Source organism: Pristiophorus japonicus, chromosome 7 (genome assembly GCF_044704955.1).
Source record: "Pristiophorus japonicus isolate sPriJap1 chromosome 7, sPriJap1.hap1, whole genome shotgun sequence".
NCBI lineage: Eukaryota > Metazoa > Chordata > Chondrichthyes > Pristiophoridae > Pristiophorus > Pristiophorus japonicus.
In genome coordinates, this window is record NC_091983.1 from 116,053,193 (window position 1) to 116,077,150 (window position 23,958).

General features: G+C 38.7%; 1 protein-coding gene across 3 annotated transcripts in view; it reads left to right on the plus strand.

Moving 5' to 3' along the window:
• The window catches only part of ptprk (protein tyrosine phosphatase receptor type K), a 779,294-nt gene that overhangs the window by 651,684 nt on the left and 103,652 nt on the right, over positions 1-23,958 (plus strand). Inside the window, exons 14-17 of one of the 3 annotated variants that reach the window (XM_070885264.1) lie at positions 6,785-6,923; positions 15,361-15,390; positions 18,067-18,227; positions 22,479-22,514. The exons of 1 other annotated variant lie outside the window; for it this stretch is intronic. In XM_070885264.1, the coding sequence (XP_070741365.1) occupies positions 6,785-6,923; positions 15,361-15,390; positions 18,067-18,227; positions 22,479-22,514 (366 nt within the window). The remainder of the gene's footprint in view (positions 1-6,784; positions 6,924-15,360; positions 15,391-18,066; positions 18,228-22,478; positions 22,515-23,958) is intronic. One more of the 3 variants, XM_070885263.1, reaches the window with a different exon arrangement.

Below are 23,958 nucleotides of genomic sequence, written 5' to 3' on the forward strand. Positions count from 1 at the left end.
ACAGCTGAGCTGCCGGTGGGAATATAAACAAAAATCAGATAAGCTGCACTGCCAGCTCTCAAAGCAGGAGCTCGAGCAGGCTGAATTGAATTCTGTTCCAGCTTTGTTGTTGTCCTCTTCCAGTGGAACCTGTCTCACACAGCTGTTGGAACTATAGATTCCGACTGTAAGGGGTGAGCAGAGCTCCAAGGATTAGAGTTGTGTGTCATGCCAATGCACTTTAACTTTTCTACTTGGTAGAATTGTCTCAATTGTCTTCCACCACATCACCAATAGATTAGTAGTTTTTTCCACCAGGTTTTTCCAGAGGTGAGTACTTTAGGAACAGGAGTAGGCCATTCAGCCCCTCAAGCCTGTTCCGCCATTCAGTGAGATCATGGCTGATCTGCAACGTATGCCTGCCTTTGCCCCATATCCCTTAATACCTTTGGTTAACAAAAATCTACCAATCTCAGATTTAAAATTATCAATTGACCCAGCATCAATTGCCATTTGCGGAAGAGAGTTCCAAACTTCAACCACTAGAAGTGTTCCGTAATTTCACTCCTGAAAGATGTGGCTCTAATTTTTAGACTATGCCCCCTAGTCCACGACTCCCTAACCAGCGGAAATAGTTTCTCTCTATGTACCCTATCTGTTCCCCTTAATATCTTGAAAACTCTGATCAAATCACCCTTTAACCTTCAAAATTCCAGGGAATACAATCCTAGTTTCTGTACTCTCTCCTTGTAATTTAATCCATGAAATCCGGGTATCATTCTGGTAAACTTGCGCTGCACTCCCTCCAAGGCCAATAAATCCTTCCTAAGGTGTGGTGCCCAGAACTGCTCAGTTTTTGTTAATGGACCTCACCTCACTTATCTGTGGCACTGTGCTAAGACTTGGACTGGGTAGGAGAATAGCCATTAATCTTTGATCAGTCCATCTTGGAACAATTGACCGACTCAGGCTCACAAAGACCATAAAAACTGTTGTTAGTGACACAATTGGGTTTTTACGTCCTTTAAGGGAAGGATAACTGTCATCTATGTCCAGTCTGACATTTATGTGACTCCAGACCCACGCTACATGATTAACTCTTAATGGACAATAATTATTGGCTTGCCAGCATCACTCACGTCCCAAGAACAAACTTTTAAAAAGTTAAAGGAGCAGAGAAAAAATGTGAGACATGGAAGCAAAGGAGAGACAGACTGCCAAAAGTGGACAAAAGGCAGACATAAATGAAGGGTGTCTAAATAACATGCAAATAGTTTGGGAATCAGATACAGTGTTCACTCATCAATATTCTGCAGCAATTTTGTCAGAAGCTGACCAACACGAACAACCTGGACTAACATACACAAGTGAAAAATTCATAACCTTTTAAGATTTTCTCACGAAATAGTGGACATGTGGAGCAGTCTCCCAGAGTAGGTGGTTGATGGAGGGTCACTTTATTCTTGTAAAGGAGGCTGGTTCAACAGCTGTTGCGAAATGGATTTGAGTGTTATGAGAGGTGTTAATATCACTGGATTTTTTTTTTGTTTGTGGGGGATTTATGGGATGGAACTTTTCCCTTAAAATAGAGAATTAATAAGTGATGATGTGAGAGAGACAGAGTCTATGATAAGATGATCATACTTCGATCTGAATGGAATAGGTTTGATGGGCCAGATTGCCGTTTCTCACTTCAGATTTTAGGTAATTTCCTGGAGCCGTTCTGGTAGTAAGTTGCCCCAGCTGAGAAATATGTGCGTGTGTATATATGTTTGTTTGTGTGTATAAATAAATATGCAAATATGTAATTTTAAAGTGCACTTTGTGTCTGTCCAATCTTGTAGTATTTTCTTTCCTTCATCCAAATTCTTGTCCCTGGTCTGCAGCCTCAACCCGAATCTGCCTCACGCAAACTGCATTCTGGCCTCGGCCTCCTACTCATAAAGATCACTGATGTAGTTTTCTGTTCTAATATATAGGAAAGGAGATGAGTCAGTAGGCTGACTGTTGTCTTGGACAGCCATCCCTTTCCACCCAAAGCACGGTCACAGTGCCCTTGCTGCTTTGAATATAATCCCCAAAACTGATTACACTTTCTAATGAATATAACCGCTTGCAGCTAAAACACTTGCATTGTATTAAGAGAATATTTTATGATTTCTAAATGTAACCTCATTCTTCTTTGAAAAAGTATTAAATTAAGGAACCCTTAAAGAGAGTGAGGAAATTGTAACAAACTTAGATTGACCTGGCAGGAGGAAGTAATAAATGGCAATAGTTTGCCTCATAACAATCTAAAAACTACCTTGCTGGCCTTTATCCATCATAGATCTGTTTTGGTATCAGAAGAGGATATATTATCTATATGTTTTAGAACAGAAACTCGAATAATTAGTCAGAATTATACTGTGATGTGCTCTCTATGTCCCACAAATAGCATTTCAGTGCCTATGCTCAGGGCTTAAATCCAATAAAAGCTGTCCTGCTTGTGCATTAGGGAAGGACATTAGCCAGTGACGCAGATGTCACTGTTACATCTTTATGGTAAAAGTCAGTAATTTTTAAGAATATATAAAGCTTATGCAAACCTCTCATTCTAGTGTCTGTAATTGAAGTCTATTTTACTGTAATGTTTGGATGCTAGCATTAGCATATTACCATTTTGTCAAAAGTGAAAAGTTTAATGTCTATTAATTTTAAGGGAAAAATACTGGGTTCCAAACAAATTTAATACACAGAGTATGGGGCGGAGAAATAGAGTAGAGATGATTCTAGTGTATTGCACTCTGTGTGAGCAGCCATTTACAGCTTTGGCAAGATCATTAGTACGCTTTTGTCACCACACAATGTCATGCTGTTTGCTACGGCTGGCTAACATGCATTGGGAAATGAAATATCAACAGTGATCCAATTTAGTCAGCAACACTCATTTTATTCATGATTAAACAGAAGAGGATCTTTTGCAGGTTCGTTCTTTTTGGTGAAAGGACAAAGAAACTAATATATGGGATTTGTGGAGTTTTATATAATTTCAATCAGTGAGACATTATAATCTGGTGACAAATGCTTCTAATCACTCCAGAGCAATCAATGCTCTTTTCTCAGTAAACGGAAACTTGTTTTGTTGCATCACTGAAAAGGAAGAAATGAGGACAATGTTCCATCTGAGTTACCTGCAGCCCAGGGTTTGGTTGCAAAGGGGATATAATAGTGTTCCTCAAAATGCATCTTATTTATGGACATTTTAGTTTCATTGTATAAGTTCTGGTGCTCTGATCGGCTAATATGGCCACTGTTTCTCTCAGGCCTGGGGTGTGTCAAAGACTTCAACAGAATATTGAAATTTGGAGTTTAGTTGGGTATTGTACAGAAATATACTATAATTACAGTGGTGTACAGGAGTTAAAATGCATTTTACATGTCCAATCTTCCAAAGCAAGGCTATTAAAATTCTCCTCTTCAATATTAAATGTACTTTTACGTGTCCTTGATCAAAAAAAAATTGCAGATTTAATCAAAAGAAAAATATTGCGGATGCTAAAAATCCAAAATAAAAACGGAATGCTAGGAACACTCAACAGGTCAGGCAACATTTTTTAGAGAGAAACAGAGTTCATGTTTCAGGTTGTTCACCTTTCATCAGTTTTTATTACAGATTTAATGTTAATTTATGAGGTTGTTGTAGCATAAGTTGGCTTGAGCTTTGACTTTCATGGGCGATTGATTGAGGGAATTAATTGAGGCTGTAACATTGAGGGAAGTCACGTTAATAAGTTGGGCAAATGAACATTAACCTGTTTGTTGAAATATTCAATGAAAATGTTTCAAGTGTAATTTGAGAGTTCTATTCCTCTTCATTAAGGTTTTACACATGCAAAAATGGGTTGCTCTGATCATTTACAGCACTCCTTAGTTGACGTGTGAAGTGGCATAGTAACAGAAAGAGGAAAGGTTTGGCTGCCCTCTACAGGATAGATTGTTTTTTTTTTGTGACTTTGGTTGATAGAATTTGCAGTTATGGAATTAATGAGAAATTTGATTACGGAGAATTATGGATAGTTGTAAAAATCTTTTCTCACTTTTTTTTTTGCATTTTGTGTATAGTCATGGAACTTTGTGACCCAGTGAAATGATCTGAGAGACTGAATGTCTCCATGACTCACTGCCATCCAGCATTGTGCATTACCACAATGACCTCTCATGTTCATGGAACGATGGGTAGCCATGTCACCAAAATAATGTAGAAGTTCTCTCATCTGTGGCTGCACATCCTTGTAATACAACCATAACCACTTCAACTATATAGGGGTTTTAAAAATAGGAAATAAGCAGAGCTGGGCTGCTGGTATCTTTTTCACAGCTTTCAATACTTATTTTAGTCAATTTTTTTTCAGTTGCCTTAAATTTGGGTTTTATCGGCACTTGTTTAACAGAAGTAAAAATAGAAGTAAAATTGATTGTAAAAACAATGGAATATACTTTCCTCCATTCACTAATGTGACCACAAAAGTTAGTGAAAAACATGTTCGTACAAAGGCGGAAAACCCACCTTAATCACACTAACTTTTGTGAATGGAACAAAAATAGCCTCAGTCGAGAGGATTGTTGTTTCATCTCTAATGGGAGAACTTTAGCATTATTTACAGAATTTTTAACACTGATTAGGTGAGTAAAATAGCAATTTCATTTTAGAGGTAACATTCTCTCAAATTTAGCATATAAGACATAGCTGTACCAGGAAACTCAACCTATTTAAACAGTTGATTTGTTAAAAGGAGTGTAGTATAATGTTACAGTTTGTAAAGTTGTTGGAAGTATATCTGAGATTCTACACATGAAAGTTCAATGTACAAAGAATTAGGGGTAAACCCTGAAATAACCATTACGCCACTGACTGGGTGAAGACGATTTGCATATAATCAATTCCTTTAAAAAAAAAATGATGCTGAACAACTTAGTTTGACAGCTTTTCTGATCAGCTAATAACAGCATTTTCAAGGGGGAGATTACATGTTATGCAATATTTGTTCACTCTTCACCTTTGAAAGTGCAGAAGTAATTTATACAAATATTTGATGAATCTGTGTCCATCTTAATGGTCAATTTAAATTCCTTTATTAACTAAATGTGACTTTCAATTAGAGATTATTTCATACACAGTAAAACACATTCACTTCCTAATTCTATATGCCCTTTGTTTCATTGCATACTACTTGTTAATGATTAAATAGCAACCTAGACCTCATTCATTAAATACTGACAAGGGTGATAAAGAGTTGATTAATACTTAAAGGTTACATCAGTTTTAACTGAGTGTTACAGTTTGTACTGAGTGGAAAGAAAAATGGATGTTTGGAACAAGAGCTAATTCTTTAATGGTGGCTCAGGTGTATCACCAATGCAGTTACACTGGATCAAATGTGCTTACTATTCTTCATAAGAATACTTAAAAACTCTAAATTTAGATCTGCAAAATACATTTTAAAATGCCATGTTCAGTTTCACAGGGTAAACTTGCCTTTAAAAAAAATTATACTTAACTTTTGCATATTCCCAAATGAACAAAATGAGAAATTTATACAGCATTAAGTTACTGAGTTCAAGAGTAAAATATGTTTAAATTACTTGGTGCTGACTCTTTTATAGAAGTGTAACCAATTAATTATTCTGGCCAAAAACAGAAATCATTGGAAAGCATATGTGGTTGCTCAGTACCTCAAAGAGTAAGATAGGTTAGCATTTCAGGTATGACCCTTCATCTCGGTGATGAGCACTTTGTCACCATATTTCTGGACATGTAACAATTTACTGTTATGGGGCATGATATAAGATATGTCGTGACATTATAGATCCAGTCAAAAATAAATTGTTTTTCATATTGGTGCATATATTGGCCAGTGCAATTCATCCAAAATATCTACCCCAATGTTCAAACATCTAAACCAACCTAAAGCAATATTTTTTTGTAGATCATCACTCGAGAAGTTTTAATTGCTATATTAACTTAAACTTTGGCATGCCCATCAACAATGCATTTAATCTGTCTTATCATTTACCTCACCAGAATTTAATTGAAGCTTCTTTGCACAAGGATGTTGTAATGCTTATTGTTTATAATCTAATGCAGTGGCAAGGTCACTTTAAATTTTCTTTTAAAAATTGATGAAAGTGTTATTTAGAATTAGCATATAAATTTTGATGTGAAAATAATTTTGATCAGTACTTGAACCTGTAGTATGCAAACTGGACTTTCTCTTGTATATAAATAATGTTGTTAAATATCAGTACTTTAAGTTCTTATGTGTGACTTTGTCTAGTTTCTTAAAATTAATAAATGAGGGTTGATACTTTTTTTCAAATGTTTGCCTGATAGTTGATGTCTTCACGAGAGTGGCACTTCACTGTGTAAATTCTTACTGCCAAAATTCATGACTCAGATATCTCCCAATTCTTAAGTTGATCAAATTGAATAATTTTCAATATAAGTTGCGCTAGGAATATTTCTGCAACTGCAGTGATTTTTTTTTTACAACAAGGCTGACACTATTTTTTTCTCAAATTCATCACCCTTTTTCTTGATTATTAAAATTACATTATAAAATTCATATTTTTTTACTTTCTGAATTATTAGGGTAGAAGAAAAATTAACATTGTGAAATGTAATTGTTACAGAATGTGGGATGAAATGTTTTATGAATTGTCACCTGGATTTTTGAAATGTACTGTAGGAATGTGACATTAAAGATTATTTCCTTGTCAGCAATAATTACATGCTTTCATGCAAATACTTATCTGACTAATTTAGCAGCTACAACTGAAGAACCTGAGGTGGTCCCTGACCCTGTCAAGCAAACTGATCGGGTGGTGAAAATAGCTGGAATCAGTGCCGGAATTCTGGTTTTCATTCTCCTCCTCTTGGTTGTGGTAATGATCGTCAAGAGAAGGTACAAAATTGCTAGTATCTGTAGAATGTATGCAACTATTAATTGACTTATTACTTAAATTAATGGGCAGTGTCGAAGCCGAATAAAATACTTGAAGGATAGTTGTGTGCTGTAAAAAGGCTCGCTTTGTTAAAAATATCCTAATCTTTTGATGTAGTAAAATCACAGTGTTCCACAAAAGGAAAGAAAAGCTTAACAAATTCATATTGATTATATATTTTATTTTTAAAAAGAATACGGGTAACACCCAGATGAACACTACAAAAGGATATAGACTTGACCAGTTCTTGAGACCTTAATTATAAATGAAATGCATTTGATACATTTGGGGGTGTAAATTGTTTTACCTCGTATACATTTGGGTTTGCTTCCCAACCAACAAGGGCTTGACTGTGTTATAACAAGGCTAGTGATTATTCTGAGTAAAAAGCTGAGGAGTAATTTCCTGACTTCATGCTGCAAGTGGGAGCTCTGCCTGGAAATGTGGATGTGCAACTGTGCATTATGCATAATTTTCCAACTATTCAAATTAATTGAATTTCTGTTATGCCCTTCCAGCGAGTAAAGCTCCCCAATCAGAAGTGCACAGTTAGAAAATGACCCCTTGCAGGTAATATATTAGCATGGATAGAGGATTGGCTAACTAACAGATAACAGAGAGTCAGGATAAATGGTTCATTTTCAGATTGGCAATCAGTAACTAGTGGGATGCCACAGGGATCAGTGCTGGGACCCCAACTATTTATAATCTATATTAACGACTTGGAAGAAGGGACTGAGTGTAACATAGCCAAGTTTGCTGATGATACAAAGATAGGAGGAAAAGCAATGTGTGAGGAGGACACACAAAATTTGCAAAAGGACATAGACAGGCTAAGTGAGTGGGCAAAAATTTGGCAGATGGAGTATAATGTTGGAAAGTGTGAGGTCATGCCCTTTGGCAGAAAAAAATCAAAGCGTAAGTTATTATTTAAGTGGAGAAAGATTGCAAAGTGCTGCAGTACAGCGGGACCTGGGGGTACTTATGCATGAAACACAAAAGGATAGTATGCAGGTACAGCAAAGTGATCAGGAAGGCCAAATGGAATCTTGGCATTTATTGCAAAGGGGATGGAATATAAAAGCAGGTAAGTCTTGCTACAGCTATACAGGGTATTGGTGAGACCACACCTGGAATACTGCGTGCAGTTTTGGTTTCCATATTTACGAAAGGATATACTTGCTTTGGAGGCAGTTCAGAGAAGGTTGATTCTGGAGATGATGGGGTTGACTTATGAGGAAAGGTTGAGTAGGTTGGGCCTCTACTCATTGGAATTCAGAAGAATGAGAGTGATCTTATTGAAACGTATAAGATTACGAGGGGGCTTGACAAGGTGGATGCAGAGAGGATGTTTCCACTGATGGGGGAGACTAGAACTAGAGGGCATGATCTTAGAATAAGGGGCCGCCAATTTTAAAACTAAGATGAGGAGAAATTTCTTCTCTGAGGGTTGTCGATCTGTGGAATTCGCTGCCTCAGAGAGCTGTGGAAGCTGGGACATTGAATAAATTTAAGACAGAAATAGAGAGTTTCTTAAACGATATGGGATAAGGGGTTATGGGGAGCAGGCAGGGAAGTGGAGCTGAGTCCATGATTGGATCAGCCATGATCGTATTAAATGGCGGAACAGATTCGAGGGTCAGTATGGCCTACTTCTGTTCCTATTTCTTATGTTCTTGTGTTTAATTCTGTGAAAGTCAGACATTTCTATGAAGTTTGAAAGGGAACACAGTAGGCCTGTATAAATTCATCTGTAGTTGAGATGTCCAACCCTTTTGCCTTTGTGGGCTGCATAACTGTTGTGAGGAAGGGCAGAATTTCCTGCAAATTAAATAATTTGATAAAAATGTTTTGAGGTTAAGCAGTAGAGATCCTGGCTTGGAGATTAAGCAGTAGAGATGCTGGCTTGACTCCCCAACTGGGGGTGTGGCAGAATGACTCGAGCATAGCAGAAAACTTTATCAAGAGAAGTGGTATAAGTAATGATAGGGAAAGGAGAAGGAAAAGAGGGGGGAGGGGCAAGGGCATAGGACACCATTTGGGCAGGCAGGAAAGGGTCAGGAGGCAGATAGGAAATGGTTGTAGGGAGCTGGTTGCAAAGTTAGGAGAGGTGGCATAAGAACCATGAGAGGTGGAATGGATTGGGCCTAAAGTGGAAGCAGGACGGGTCATAAATAGGTGCAATAATATAAAAATAATATTTTAAATATTGTAGGGGAGGTGAACAATGGCATTAATCTTGTTGTAAAAGTTGAATTTTTAAAATCAAATGTTAATTTGATGTATTTATGGTCATGTTTCCTGACTGATGGCATGGTAGAAGGATTGCAAGCATGAGATGTAGGGCCAGAGGCAAAAGGCAGCTGGAGTCAAATGTGAAGTGGCGCTTGGAAGAAAGGGCAGCCAGATTCCAGAGAGGAGCAAGACCATGGAATTTTTAAATGTATCAATGCTGAAAATCTACAATCCTGCTGTGCAACTTGAACACAGAAAAATCATGCCCCACGGGTGACCTGCTGTGAATCTGACCCCTTCATTTCATGGGATTAGGCACTGCTACTGCATCCTTAATAATGAATTCCAGCATTTTCCCAACAACAGATGTTAGGCTAATTGTTCTATAGTTTTCTGCTCTCTGTCTGCCTCCTTTTTTAAATTTGTCTGTACCTGCAGAAATTCAACTTGTGTGGTTAGGACACTGCCTGTGATCTGCTCTGTAAACAAGTGGTGTAGAATTTGCTATTCCTTGTCATTTGATATCATGTCACCTTTATGATCTGTCGACGGCCACACTATTTATTTATTTTAGCATGTTTGCTGCGAATATATTTCTAGAACTGCTCAACAGTTCTGTTAATATTCCCTATGTCCTAACCCTAAATTCTATTTTAACTATCCTCATAGTTTCTTAACTTCCTTTACATTGGCCCTGAAATTCCGACATTCCCAGGCCCGTACGGACTTGAGCAGACATCGGAAAAGCCGGTTTTGGCGCGCAATGCGCATGCGCTGAAAAACAGCTTTTCCGATATGTCAAGTTTCTGGCTTGGATATAAATACAAGGACCAAGGACATTTGTAAGTGCAAATTTCCGATATTGACGCATACAAATGTCCTCAAAAATCTTGAGCCTGAAAAAGCAGGCGCATAGCCTACTTTTACAGGTGCAAGTGTTTTAAAAAAAAACACAAACATATCAAAAAGAAATTATGAAAACATATTTTATTATTTAAAAACCTTCCCCACAACGGTAAGTTTATTTGAAAATTTTTTTTTAAAAATCAGGAAAATATATTTTTTTAAGACATTAATAGCTTTAATTTAAATGCATGCAGTGTATATTTTCTATTTTTTATTAGTGTTTTGGGCTGTGATTTGGGAGTTTGGGGCTGTTTCTCAATCAATGTAATAGGAGTTTAGGACCTTACAGAACTCCTGTTACTATGATACTTTACCTGACTGGCTGCCCCGAGCCATGTGACTCCAGCTCCAGGCCCGCGCACGTCCCGACGTGCACTCGCTGCAACTCGCAGTCAGGAGAGACCTCAGCATCGGAAAGTCGAACGTGGGCAGCAGCTTAAGGTAGGTGCGTATTTTTTTCTCTAAAATGCCCGTGGGAAGGACAAAACAGAATTTCAGGGCTGTTATTTTTATAATTGTCACCATACTACTGCAGCTTAATGTTGAGGAACAATCATCTTTTTCCACATTTCACACATCTGTCTTTTCTCCTCTATCCTCCTCCTTCCCTCATGATAAATATCTAATCAGTATGCTATGTATCGTATTTCTAAATGCCCACTTTTCTTCTCTTTTCCCTTCTAATAGTGCTGCCCAGTCCAGATATTTTGGCTCACATTAATTCCCGCAAAACTTGTCTTTCTAAAACTGACTGTTTCTTTCATAGTCATCTTTTTTCAATTATGAGCCAACCTTAAAATGCCACCATATTGTGCTTACAATTGCCAAGATATTTCTATCTCTGATTTTCTTTCCCATATCCTGGTTCTTATTTAATATCAGGTCCAATATAAATCCTGTTACATGGATTCCTCGCGCAATTGTACTGTGTAACCCTAACCCAATGTACCTCTGGTTAATTCAAGTCACCCATAACAACAACATCTGTTCCTGTACATCCTTTCCTCTTTTGAGAATTGTTCTAGGCCCAATTCTGGGCTCCTCCTTCCCCCTCCACAACCAAGTCAGGAAGAGGGACTGGATCAAAAATTTGATAGGTGAGTAATGTAAAACCTTGCTGATTTTTGGAAAGGTGGGAAAGAGAGTAAGTGCTGCAGAAGGAAAAATTCTATTCCTTTGCTGATGTGTTCTATTTGTCTTACAAAGGAGTTGTGCTTTTTAAAATATTTTATGTCATGCAACATAGTAAATTATTTCAGAAAAGTGGTTTACACAAAACACTTTTACATGTTGAACTTGAAGTTTGGGTTCCAGTGTCTAATAGTGTTTGTTGTTGTATAAGGTACTTGACGCTCTCTTTTACGTAAAGTAGATTCTTACAATAGCAGCAAAATATTTAACCCAAACTTGGAATCCCATCATGTTAGCGAACTTTCACTGAACTATTTAATCGCACCCGAGCCCACTGATGATGTTGTAATTCCCTCCCCATATTTTCTTTCATATTAAATCTCGAAATTTCCTGATGACCTTTTCTTGATATGACACTGTGATTTCATTACAATCAAAGTAACAGCAGCATTGGTCGACACAGCCATATAATATCAATGGAGTAATTAAAATGCTGCAAAGTATTTGTTGGCACTTGAATGTTATCATTTAAGTACATCTGCCTCATGTTGCTTTGAGTGTTCATTAATGCTTAATTAAGGAAAAAGTATCCACTTTACCAATATTAATTTCATTGAATATTACACTAAAAGATTTATGTTGACAATCACCAATTCCTACAATTTAGAGCACAGGCGGAAGGTGTTTAACCCATTCTGTCTGTGTCATTGCTAGCTCTTCATCTGGACGTTTCTACTCAAATCCCATTTTCTTGCCTTTTTTTCTGTTCCTCTTATCTTTGTCATTTCCAGAAACGTATAAGGTTATGAGGGGGCTTGACAAGGTGGATGCAGAGAGGATGTTTCAACTGATGAGTGAGACTAGAACTAGAGGGCATGATCTTAAAATAAGGGGCCGCCCATTTAAAACAGAGATGAGGAGAAATTTCTTCTGAGGGTTGTAAATCTGTGGAATTCGCTGCCTCAGAGAGCTGTGGAAGCTGGGGCATTAAATAAATTTAAGACATAAATAGACAAATTCTTACACAATAAGGAGTTATGGGGAGCGGGCAGGGAAGTGGAGCTGAGTCCATGATCAGATCAGCCATGATCTTATTGAATGGCGGAGCAGGCTCGAGGGGCGAATGGCTCTACTCCAGTTCCAATTTCTTATGTTCATATAATTATCCAATTCCAATTTAAATGAGTCTCTGACTCAATGGCCACAAGTTTCCACATGATTTGCTCCTGATTTTTAGGAGCAACTGGTGTAGAATGGAGTATCTTAGAAATCGGAATTCTCGTCATTTAGTTTGCTCTAGTTCTAGTCAGTTAGAACAGTTTCACTTTGGAACAGAATTTTTTTTTCAAAAGGGGACGTGTCCGGCCACTTACGCCTGTTTCGGCAGTGAAAACTTACTCCAAACTAACTGAGAATGGAGTAAGTGAAGATTTTTGTACGCTCGAAAAAACCTTGTCTGCACTTTAGAAAATCAGGCGTAGGGAATGGTGGGGGGGGGATTTAAAGGGAAGTTTACAAACATTAAACACTTCAGTTTTACAAATAAAGAGCCATCATCAATAATAAATGATAAATACATCAATAAATCAACCAATAAATCAATCAAAAAAAATTAATAAATATATATTTTTTTAAATCAATAAATAAAACATTTTCTTCTTACCGACTGCAGCACCGGGAGCCCTCCAACAGCGTGCCCCCACCCCTCCCCCCAGTGTGTCTCTGTCAGTGTCTCTATCTCTCTGTCTGTCTGTGTGTGTCTCTCATTCTCTGTCTATCAGTGTCTTGTTTCTGACAGCGAGGGTAGAGGGGGGGAGCAGGGGGAGGGATGGGGGAGAAGGAGGAGATGGGGGGGGGGAAGGAGATTGGGGGGGGGGGGCGACAGGAGAAGGGGGAGGGAGGCTGAACGGGCCGGGCCCGAGACTTTGGGCAGGGCCCGTCCCCAGCACCAGATTTTACAGGTAGGTGGCGTTGGGTCGGGTCGGGGTGGGGGGGCTGGTGGGAGAGAGGTCGGTTCGGTTCGGATCGGGGGGAGGGAGGGAGAGGGAGGTCAGGTCAGGGAGAGGGAGGTCAGGTCGAATCCAGTCCGGGGGCGGGGGGAAGCGGGAGTCGGGTCGGGTCCAGTCGGGGGCGGGGGGGGTCCGGGAGTCTGGTCGGGTCCAGTCGGGGGGGGGGAGCGGGGGTCGGGTCCGGTCCGGAGGCGGGAAGTGGGAGTCGAGTCGGGTCGGGAGAAAGCAGGAGCTGCCCGTGGGAGGAGCCTTATTCACGCAGCCCCAGTGAGGCCATTGGGCCAGGGCTAGGGGCTGCGTGCTTCGGCCCCTCCCACACAGTTTTGGATGCCTGGAGCTACTACACTTGCGCGCCCACTGTAGCGCGCATGTGCAGAGGTCCCGGCACTGTTTTCAGCGCAGGGACCTGGCTCTGCCCCCTACAGCTCCTGCTGCGCTGCGCCGAGGGCCAGAGGACCTGCAGGGAGGTGGAGAATACGGAGGGTTTTTTTAGGCGCACTTTGTGGCGCGAAAAATGGGCGTCCAGGTCGGGACTGCGCCGTTCTAGGCGCGGCTCGAAACTTGGGCCCAATAAGCGCTTACCGTATGAAGCATTCCATGTTTTAATAACCCTCTGTTTTGGAAAAACTGGCTTACAACTCTCTTTCTCCCCTCCCCCCCCATCTTCTAGTGACAATCTGAGTTTCTGCCCCCTTATTACTAAGTTTCCAATTAGTGGAAACAATCATTCATCGCCTCTCACACTTTCAAAATGATAAACTTCTATTCGACTCCTCCCTTAACCTTCTCTATTCCAGTTTAAAAAGCCCAATTTTGACTCGCTGATCCAAAAGAGTTTTACCCCATTTATCAGCTTCCTAACACCATGACATCTCTCTTGCTGTCTGGCTATCCTCTCTTTACTAATATGTGTTTTTATCTTTTAACAAGTCTTTTAAGTGGCACTTTACCAAACATCTTTTGAAAATCTATACATAGAATATCTACTACCATTCCCTTTATCTATTCACTCTGCAATTTCCTTAAGCAATTCAGTTTGAGAAGTATGACCAGTCATTTAAAAATCTATGCTGACTGTATCCACCTGTCTTCTCATCATATGTATCAATCCAATACATCTAGTTGCTTTTGAATCCATTTGTGCCATATTCTTTGTGAGAACATATGCATACAAATTCTGCAGACCGTAATTAACACTTCAAAGTACCCAGGATATATATATATTGATTTGTTACAAATATTTAAAGACCAACAGAAAAGAGCAGCTACGAATTTTGTTCTGAGTGAGCAAGCTATTCAAGGATTTTTTATATATTGGTACATAGATATTTGTTACCTTTCCAAATTATGGCATACATAAAATGGATTGGCGTTTGTGCATTTTTGCTTAGTTGAAATTGAAATGATATTTAAATTAATCAATACTGCTGCAAGGTTAATTAAGGGGGAGGGGGGAGGTTGTTCATTTAGAAAATGTCAGTTGAGTCAAAATCACTTTTTTAAAAAAAACGTTGTTTGAGCCAGTGACTGATTTCAAGGTAATCAACTGGCCATCAATATTGGCCTTTTATCTGACATGATCATCTATATCACATAACTGTAATTAATGTGGTTAAAGTGGCTTTTGTTATTTTTAATACCTGGAATGTTCACTGTTTAATTGACTTAATATTTCTGTGCAAAACAGCTCAGTAGAACAAAAGTTATTCTGTTCAAATACATAACTTTATTCTTTATATTCACTTATAATTATTTTTAATATTTTTTCCTGTTGAGACAGGTTCATAATAAAGACAAATTAGCTGTTCTGACTTATTGTATAGTGCATGCAAGAAATGTGCAATCAATTTTACTTAGTCACTTGCTTTGTTCAATGACTGAACAACATCTGGAACATATTTGTCCACTGTCATTCTGTACACATTGTTTCTATTTTATTTGCAAGCACTTGATTGCATGGAATGTAAGATTAATTTTTGCATGACTAGTTTGCAGTAAAATGCTAACAAAAGATGATCAGTATCTAAATCCGGCTAGCATTTGCTTTTTGATTATAACTGATTTCACACTTTTATTCACCAAAATTTCTTTCTTCACTGTCTGATTTGCTTGCCAGGAGGAGCTACTATTCTTATTCTTATTACCTGTAAGTAGACAATAGAAGCAAGTCTGTTATTTTAAAAGTAAAGGGTGCTTCTGGGTACATATGATAAGTTTTGACACAAATGGTTCTATTGTGAATCCAACAGGCTACTGGGAAAGTTAATATTCAAAAAAACTCCTGTTTTATTAAATTTGTAGTTTTAACTTAAAATTGAAGCCTACAAAATATTTTTTAATAAGTTCAATAAGCGATCAGTAGCTTAGTGGTAAAGACGATCTTTTATGAATGTGGTTGGAAACCACTAAACCAATGTTAAAACTTAAAATTTTATTTTAACAAGTTGTCGTCCAAAATGTCTGAAGTTTACACTTGACTTTGTTCTCACTAATGGAACACTTAATTGAAATCAGTCTATCTAGCTGCTCTATTATAGCTGTAATCAACATTAATTGTTCATGCACATACAATGACAAAGGTGCCCTCTTGCACCTCTGAGAAAAATTGCCTTTACAGAATGACATTTTCTAAAAGGGGTAACAAACTCTGTAATACATGTGATGACATTCTTTACTTGCTAGATGGGCCACAGTACAAGCTTATTTTTAAAAGGTGCACTTTAGTGGGCTGAATTAATGGAGGCAGTTTTCAGGTTAATGGGAGTGAAAATTTTCCATGTAAAACTGATCATTGAGTAGACAAAAATCTATCTGGATGTTGCTTCCTTTAACGGTCTGCTATTTAAAATGGAATAGAAGAGAACCAAAAACTAATTGAGTAATGGGGATATTACCATGACTTAAAAAAAACTGTTTTAGAAGCTAAAGCAATTAACAAGCCAAAATAAAGATACAGTTGGTTCCACCAATTTAATTGTGTTCAAAAATCTTAATTAGTTATAAAACTATGGTTGATTTCAGCAAAGCGTGATTAGTTTCACAATGTCATCTGCATCGTGATTTTCATTCCCATCCCCTGAGCTCGTGTATGTGCTTCAGTTTTTCCATTGAAAAGAGTTTTGTTTTGATAAATAATGAGAACTGGCTGCAGCTCATTCAATCTCAAATAGATACTAAATTGCTTTTTTATCGTGGGAGAGGATGCATAGGAAGTGCTTGGCTGAAAATATAGCAGTGTGCTTGATAGGTGCCACAAATTCACTCGAGTCCTGCAGAGAGACTGTCAGTAGTTTGAACAGAGAATTAAATTACTGAATGTAAATTTTCATTTAAAACCTTGACACGTACAGGATAATATTGCATTATCTGTTGGATTTTGTGTCAAAGCTTATGAATTTGGCCTTTTACCCTTGACAACTGTTGTTCTAGTGCATGCTAAGCGTGAAGTGCAAGAATCAATGAAAGATCTAAGGAACTGCAATTTATTTTTATTCTGAACAATGTATATTGATTGAATCTGAATACTTTATTTATTTTGCTTAATCCAGTTTGCAACACATTTTAGTGTTTCCATTATGCCACACATGATGTTTGATGGGTTGAAGATACCTGTTTACAAAAACAGCTAATCGGTTTCTAAAGTTATGAAGAATTGCGCAATATTATTAATATATTTAATATGGTATTCGCAATTGTAAAATAATTCAGATCAGGCCCTGTCATTGTCTGAAATAATCTTATCCATATAAATAATATCAGTTGTATATTAACCCAGCAGGCTCACCTTATCCAAGGGAGTTAACTTGTTTATAGATTCACATTTATCATTCTGTAATCAAATAACTCGCTCCATTAATCAGATCAGTGATGGGCACAGTCAAGCATCAACCAGAGTCGAAGTAAAAATTCCTCCTGCCCACGGCCAATAAAAATCAAATAGAAAGTAAAATCAAAAGCAGGATTGTAAACTGACCATACCTGCAGGAATGAAATTCAGCACTTTTTTAATATTAAGGTAAAGACAGATCAATGATCTGTTTTCACTAAAAAATAGAACAGCAGACTTAATTTTAAATGATTTAATGAAACTCAAATCTGCATGTCTATTTTTATTACATTGGAAGAATGTTGAAATGCAAACAAACTTGAGTCCACAGTTTCAAATCAAAGATCCTTCACTCATAAAATAAAACTAAATGGACAATGATAGGTCACAATGCTCCCAAATCTAAAGGTTCATCAGAAGCCACATACAGACTAGGTCATTGGCAATTAAATTCTGTTCTTTCATTTGTGCAAAACACTTTTGTTAGATTTGTATTCCTATCAAGACTGAGATTAATAATTTTTTGTTCGGTAAGGTTCTCAAGGGTTATGGAATTTATGAGGAGGGTTGGGTACAGATCAGCCATGATCTACTTGAATGGCAGAACAGGCTCGAAAGACTGAATAGTCTACTCCTGTTCCTATGTTCCATAACTCTTTGAATGTGTGTTCTTGCAGTTATTGTTCTGTACCACTTGTAAAAGAGCTTGCTCTCATCAGTGATCTGTTTGTATATTGTGAAGTTGGAAAAAATTATTTTGTAGATAAATGCTTTCTGTTGTAAAATATCAAAGCACTGATCGGGTTCTTATGTTATAATGCAAGAGAAAAAGTAATTTTTCAGCCATTTGTTTCTGGATATGAAGTGTTCTCTGAAAAGATGGGAAACTTCCCCTAAAATCAATCAAGAATGCTTTACATTAAGTCGAAACATTTGCCATATTAAAATTGTGCTTAAAAGTTAAACAGTTTAATAATTTGCCTTTGCTGATTGCAGTAAACTTGCAAAGAAGCGCAAGGATGCAGTCGGAAATGCTCGGCAAGAGATGACTCATATGGTGAATGCAATGGACAGGAGCTACGCTGATCAAAGCACACTTCATGCCGATGAACCCCTTTCTATCAACTTTATGGACTCACACAGCTTCAGTCCCAGATGTAAGTATATATAGTCAATATAATTCTTGTAAAACACATCTTTAAAGAGGCATATAAAACAATAAATGGTATAGATGTGTATTCTTCTTTAAAAAAACACCAAAAAGAACATACAGATCTGCTTCGGAAACGTGCCTTACCAAAGCTTATGAGTCCTCAAAAAATATGATTATGTCATGCGAAAACCGAGCACAGTTACAGCAGGTATTCTCTCAATCTGGCAAATTCATAAAGCAGAGTGGAATCACACAAGAGAGTGGGCAAAGACTCTGCGCGCACTCAGATGTCATGTGACGTGAATATTGGCAGCCCAATAATTCTCAGGACATGATCTCGCTGATTGCACCAAGATTATGCACTCCAGTGCTGACCAACCTGCAATTTGCAGGATCATTCGGAGGGAACCAAATTTGCAATTGGCCGACAGGCGCAAGTATCATTAAGGCCACAACTCCAAACAGCCGAAAAATCCAGCACCTGTCTGCCATGGGCAGAGTGTCCAGGACTCCAAGTCACCCTCAGGGCTGATCAAAAAATCCTCTCTATTCTTCAGGGGTCCCAGCTCCTTGCCTGGCCTGAGCAGGATGCTGTCAAGCTTCCTGAGTCTTGTCGCAGTTGCACTCTTCCAAGCAAGCATATTCCATTACACTCCTCAGCTTCCATATGTATACTAAAGATACATATTTCTCAACCATTTCCTTTGACCCCCACAGCTACCTCTGTTCTGTTTGACTGATATTAAATCATGGAAAAGTGAAATTTTCTTTCAAATGAACATTTGGGAAGACCAAAACCATCATTTTTGGCCCTGCCATAACTCTGCAAACTCTGGCATCCTGTTGGATCCAGAGATCAGTTTCAAACTGCAGACCTTTGCATCAAGACTGCTTACTTATATCCTTACATCATCACCTACATCTCTGCCTCAAACTCACTGATGCTGAAACCCTTATCCATGCTTTTGTTACTTCTAAACTGAATTTTTCCAACATTGTTTTTGTCCACCTATCTTCACACTCTGTAAAATCCAACTTATTCAAAACACGGTGGCCCATCTCCTGCCCCACACTAAGATTTGTTCATGTATCAGCACTTTCCTTTGATGGTCCTCTGATTCCCCGTACATTGAAATCAAAATTCTCGTCATTTTCAAATCTCTCAATGGTTTTGCCCAATGCTCCAACCTTATGTCCCTCCCACAGCGTTGGTCGCTCAATTTTGGCTTTCTGCGCATTTCTTTACCCTTTACACTACCATTGGTGGCAGAGCTTCCAGGAGATTCTAGCAGCCACCACTCTCCAGAGCTCCCTTCCGAAATCCATTTGCCTCTACTCTCTCTCCACCTTTAAACGCCTGCTTAAAACCCATTTGATCAACCAAATTGTTGGTCACATCAAGCAACACTCCCACCAGGACTTGACATTGTTCCTTTTTATTTTTCCTTCTGTAAAGCACTTTCTGGTGTTTTTCTACATTAATTGTGATACCTGTATAGAAAAGCAAGTTATTGCTTTTGTTTTAGTTTCAGGATGATTTCACACAAAAGCACAAATAATGTAGGAAATCCCCCTGAAGTAACCTACTCGAGTGAAGTATATTTCCTAGTCACGGTTATTTGTAAAGGTTAACAACTTGTGGCTTTGCAATAGAGGCCTCTGAGACTTTAGCGCAGATTTGAAAAATGCATGTTATTGGTGGAGGTAATAGATAGATGTACCACATTTGTGAAAACGTCCCTTTTGTTCATTAAGGTTATGTGGCTTCTCTCACAATGGCTCAGCAGTTACTTCAGTGATTAGCTGAACCATATAGACCAGGATGATTCCCAGTTCAAACTGGTGAATGCTGAGTTAGTTAATCTCAGCTGAGGCAACAATAGTTGGCATCAGCCAATAACCTCTGGCATGTGTGGGATAAAACCACAAGTATGAGTGAGGTTTCCTGCGATTTCTTCTTAACACTCAATAGATTATTTGCGCAAGGAGTCACTAAGTAGAAGTTTTAAAATTTCTAACATCAGTGACCTTTTAAAATTAAAATTATATATATTTTTTAAAATCTTTGCTAAAGCTCTAAAAATGTGTTAGTTGGAGTTTATAGAGGGTAGGGGATGGAAGGTTATTCAAGAGGACATTAGAGAAATCAAATCTAGAGGTGCGTCATGTTTTGGGATTTCTGTCTTTTCACGTTATTATTAAGTTAGATTTCCCTCACAAGGGACTAAATTTCCTTGCATCAGCCAAAGGCTTGGTGGCGGAGTGGGGGGAGGTTGGATGCTGTGTATTAAAACTTAAAGAACCAGGTTATGAAATGGTGCTACTCACATAGGAGCATGATAAGGTCAGTCAGCCACTCCAGCCAGTTCCACCATTCACTCAGAGTTCTCCTGGTCTGGCTGCTGCCTGTATCGACCAGGTGATTGGAAGGTCCCGGGTTTAGTTCCCAGTCTATGTTGAGTTGCTAATCTCAGCTAAAACAAAAGTTGGGAAGTTATACTTTGCTGAGTTTCTCTGAGTTAGGAGAGCAAAATCAGCCCTGTTCATGTTGCTGGTCTTGCTCCAGCTACTGAAAAGCATGCTTGTGTAGATGTCGGGTCAGAACAGAATCAAGTTTGGCTGTGATGCCCTCCAGTGTTGAATAGTTTGCTGACGCTCGCTGTCAAGGTTCACATATGAAGAATTGCTAATTGGGTGAGCTGCTGGTGCCCTCACAATAGTCCATGCCTTTGGAGAGAAGAGTAGAAAATTGACTAACGGTGAAGAAAAATTAGTTAATGCAAAAACCGCTAAGAGTTAATTTTTCTAATTCAAAAATAGTACTTGTATTTTAAATTATTTTCTTTGGAATATTTGAAACGGAAGATTTCTTTCCCAGCTATTTTTTTTTTCTGACTTCCTGTTCAATAATGAAATATAAATGAAAGAATAATTGAAACAAGAAACGTGCTGTGTATGCTGTAACCACATGGCTTACAGTTATTTAGACTGTATTATAATTAATTTCCATAAAATAATTAGGAAGGATAAAATATATTTTTAATTTTCATTTTTAATTTTCATTTAAAATTTTCATTTTTAACTAAAAAAGCAACTTTAATAGTAGAGGTGGTGTGACGCAGCTTTCTTCAGCTGAAGACATTGGGATAGAAATTTGCAGCGCAGCATGGGCGCAGTCGCCAGGGCCCCCTGTTATATGCCCCGCCCAATATTCACTTCCAATGCAGCCCATGGAGTTCAGCATCAGATAGGGCTTGTAACGGGCAGCAGGTGCAATACCACCCATCTTGCAGTGCCACCCAAGGTAAATTGCTACCACATTGTGCTAATGCATTACTCAATCTTCCCTAGATCTTGAAATGGATCTTGAAACTGAATATTTGCCTTTTAGCCTATTGGCATTTGACCAGCATGTACAAAATGATTTTTCTGCCTCTGCCGATGTGTTCCCTTACTGATGTTTTTTTTTTCCTACAGTCAGATGGTATAGATAGCACCAGGTAGTTGAGTTTGTAGTTTTATTATAGTGCTACTGTGGGCTACTGCAGTCTGTTCTGACATGCTCACCATTTCTAGGTATTCAATAAGTACGATCAGCTATTTCTGTAATTCTAGGTAATTAAAATGTAGTTAATGGTTGCAAAAGTAGATGAAAGTGCCATGGTTTCATATTATTTCACAAAAGGATTATTGTGGTGTGATCTGATCTCTAAAATATTACACGATTATATAAATCAATTATTCTACAGACCAGAGAGACAACATTTATAGAGAAAAATGTAAACTGAGAATTTAGTGCCTTTAGTATTTTTTTAAAAACTGAGGAAAGCATTAATTTAAATGTAATTTTGTTTTTTTTTGTCAATTCCAACAAACAATTAAAAAGCAAGTCTGAAATCAGAAGTCGATTATTCTATTGAAGCCCTAGTAATTCCTTGGCTAATTCGTCTGGTAATGAATACCTGTCGAGTTTCTAAATCATCCAGATAATTGACCATCTGTCTTAATCCCAGTAAATGTCTATATTTTCTTTTTTGCTGCAGCTTTTTAATACAATCAGGATATAAGCAAAGAACATTTATGAATTTAATCTATGGATACAACAGCTGTAAGCCTGGTCTTTATTGTTGGCTAATATAAAAGACCAAAAAAGTAGACCTGTGATTTTTCTTTATACTGAGTTTCAGCAGTTTTACGTAATATAAAAAAATAATTGATGTAGATCTGTTTTTTCATGAAATGTGTTTTCCTACAGTGCCTAATGATCCACTTGTTCCAACTGCTGTGTTAGGTGAGGACTCAGCCCTATATCCTCAACTGATGCATGACTTTGTGTGTTTTGCATGCTTAATAGCTATGTAAACAAGCTGTGCTTGTGTGTATGTTTAATGGAGTGAAGAAGGGAATCTGCTATTTCTTCAGTAACAAATAGTGGTTTGATGATGAAGAGAGTGAGAAGGAAAAGGAATCTAAACACAGATGTCAATCACTAATAGTTTTGTATCCATCAATGGATTGGAAATATTTTTGTTTTGAAGAAAGTAAGATGAGGTGGTGAAACTAACAAAACATTTGGAATAATACACCTATCTGAAATTGACCTTGCATGCAAAGATAGGAATTTCCATGATCCCATTCAAATATTGAGTGGGAAAGAAATAAAAAAATACCTGTAGGTACAGATACTTTAAGATTTCAAACCGTTGTTCTGCCATTTTTTTGAAGGCATGAGCTTTTTTTAAAATAAAGTTTGGCCAGATTTTTATTTTATGTTAACAGCATTTCTTCTCTTCTGACTCATGCCACCCACCTCGGGGTAACCCCAGCTTAATTTTATAATTTACATTGACTGTCCATTCCAATCACCGACTACATAGGATATATGGCACAGAAACAGGCCATTTGGCCCAACCAGTCCATGCCGGATTTTATGCTCCACTTGGGCCTCCTCCTGTCTTTCCTCCTCTAACTCTATCAGCATAGCTCTCTATTCCCTTCTCCCTATATGCTTATCTAGCTGCCCCTATACTATTCACTACAACCAATCAGTGGTAGCGAGTACCACATTCTCACCACTCTCTGGGTAAAGAAGTTTCTTCTGAATTCCCTATTTGATTTCTTGGTAACTATTTTATATTGATGGCCTCTAGTTATGCTTTTCCCCACAAGTGGAAACATTGGGCACAAGTTTCGAGCCGCGCCTAGAACGGCGCAGTCCCGACCTGGACGCCCGTTTTTCGCGCCACAAAGTGTGCCTTAAAAAAAACCTCCAGATTCTCCAGCTCCCTGCAGGTCCTCGGCGCAGCACAGCAGGAGCTGTAGGGGGCGGAGCCAGGTCCCTACGCCGAAAACAGTGCCGGGACCTCTGCACATGCGCACTACAGTGGGCGCGCAAGTGCAGTAGCTCCAGGAGCCCGAAACTGTGTGGGAGGGGCCCGAAGCACGCAACCCCTAGCCCTGGCCGAATGGCCTCACTGGGGCTGTGTGAATAAGGCTCCTCCCACGGCCAGCTCCTGCTTCCTCCCGACCCGACTCGACTCCCGCTTCCCGCCCCCGGACCGGACCCAACACCCGCTCCCCCCCCCCCCCACCCTGACCTCCCTCCCTCTCCCTCCCCCCGACCCGAACCGACCTCCCTCCCACCACCCCCCCCGACCCGACCTAACCCAACGCCACCTACCTGTAAATCTGGTGCTGGGGACGGGCCCTGCCCGAAGTCTCGGGCCCGGCCCGTT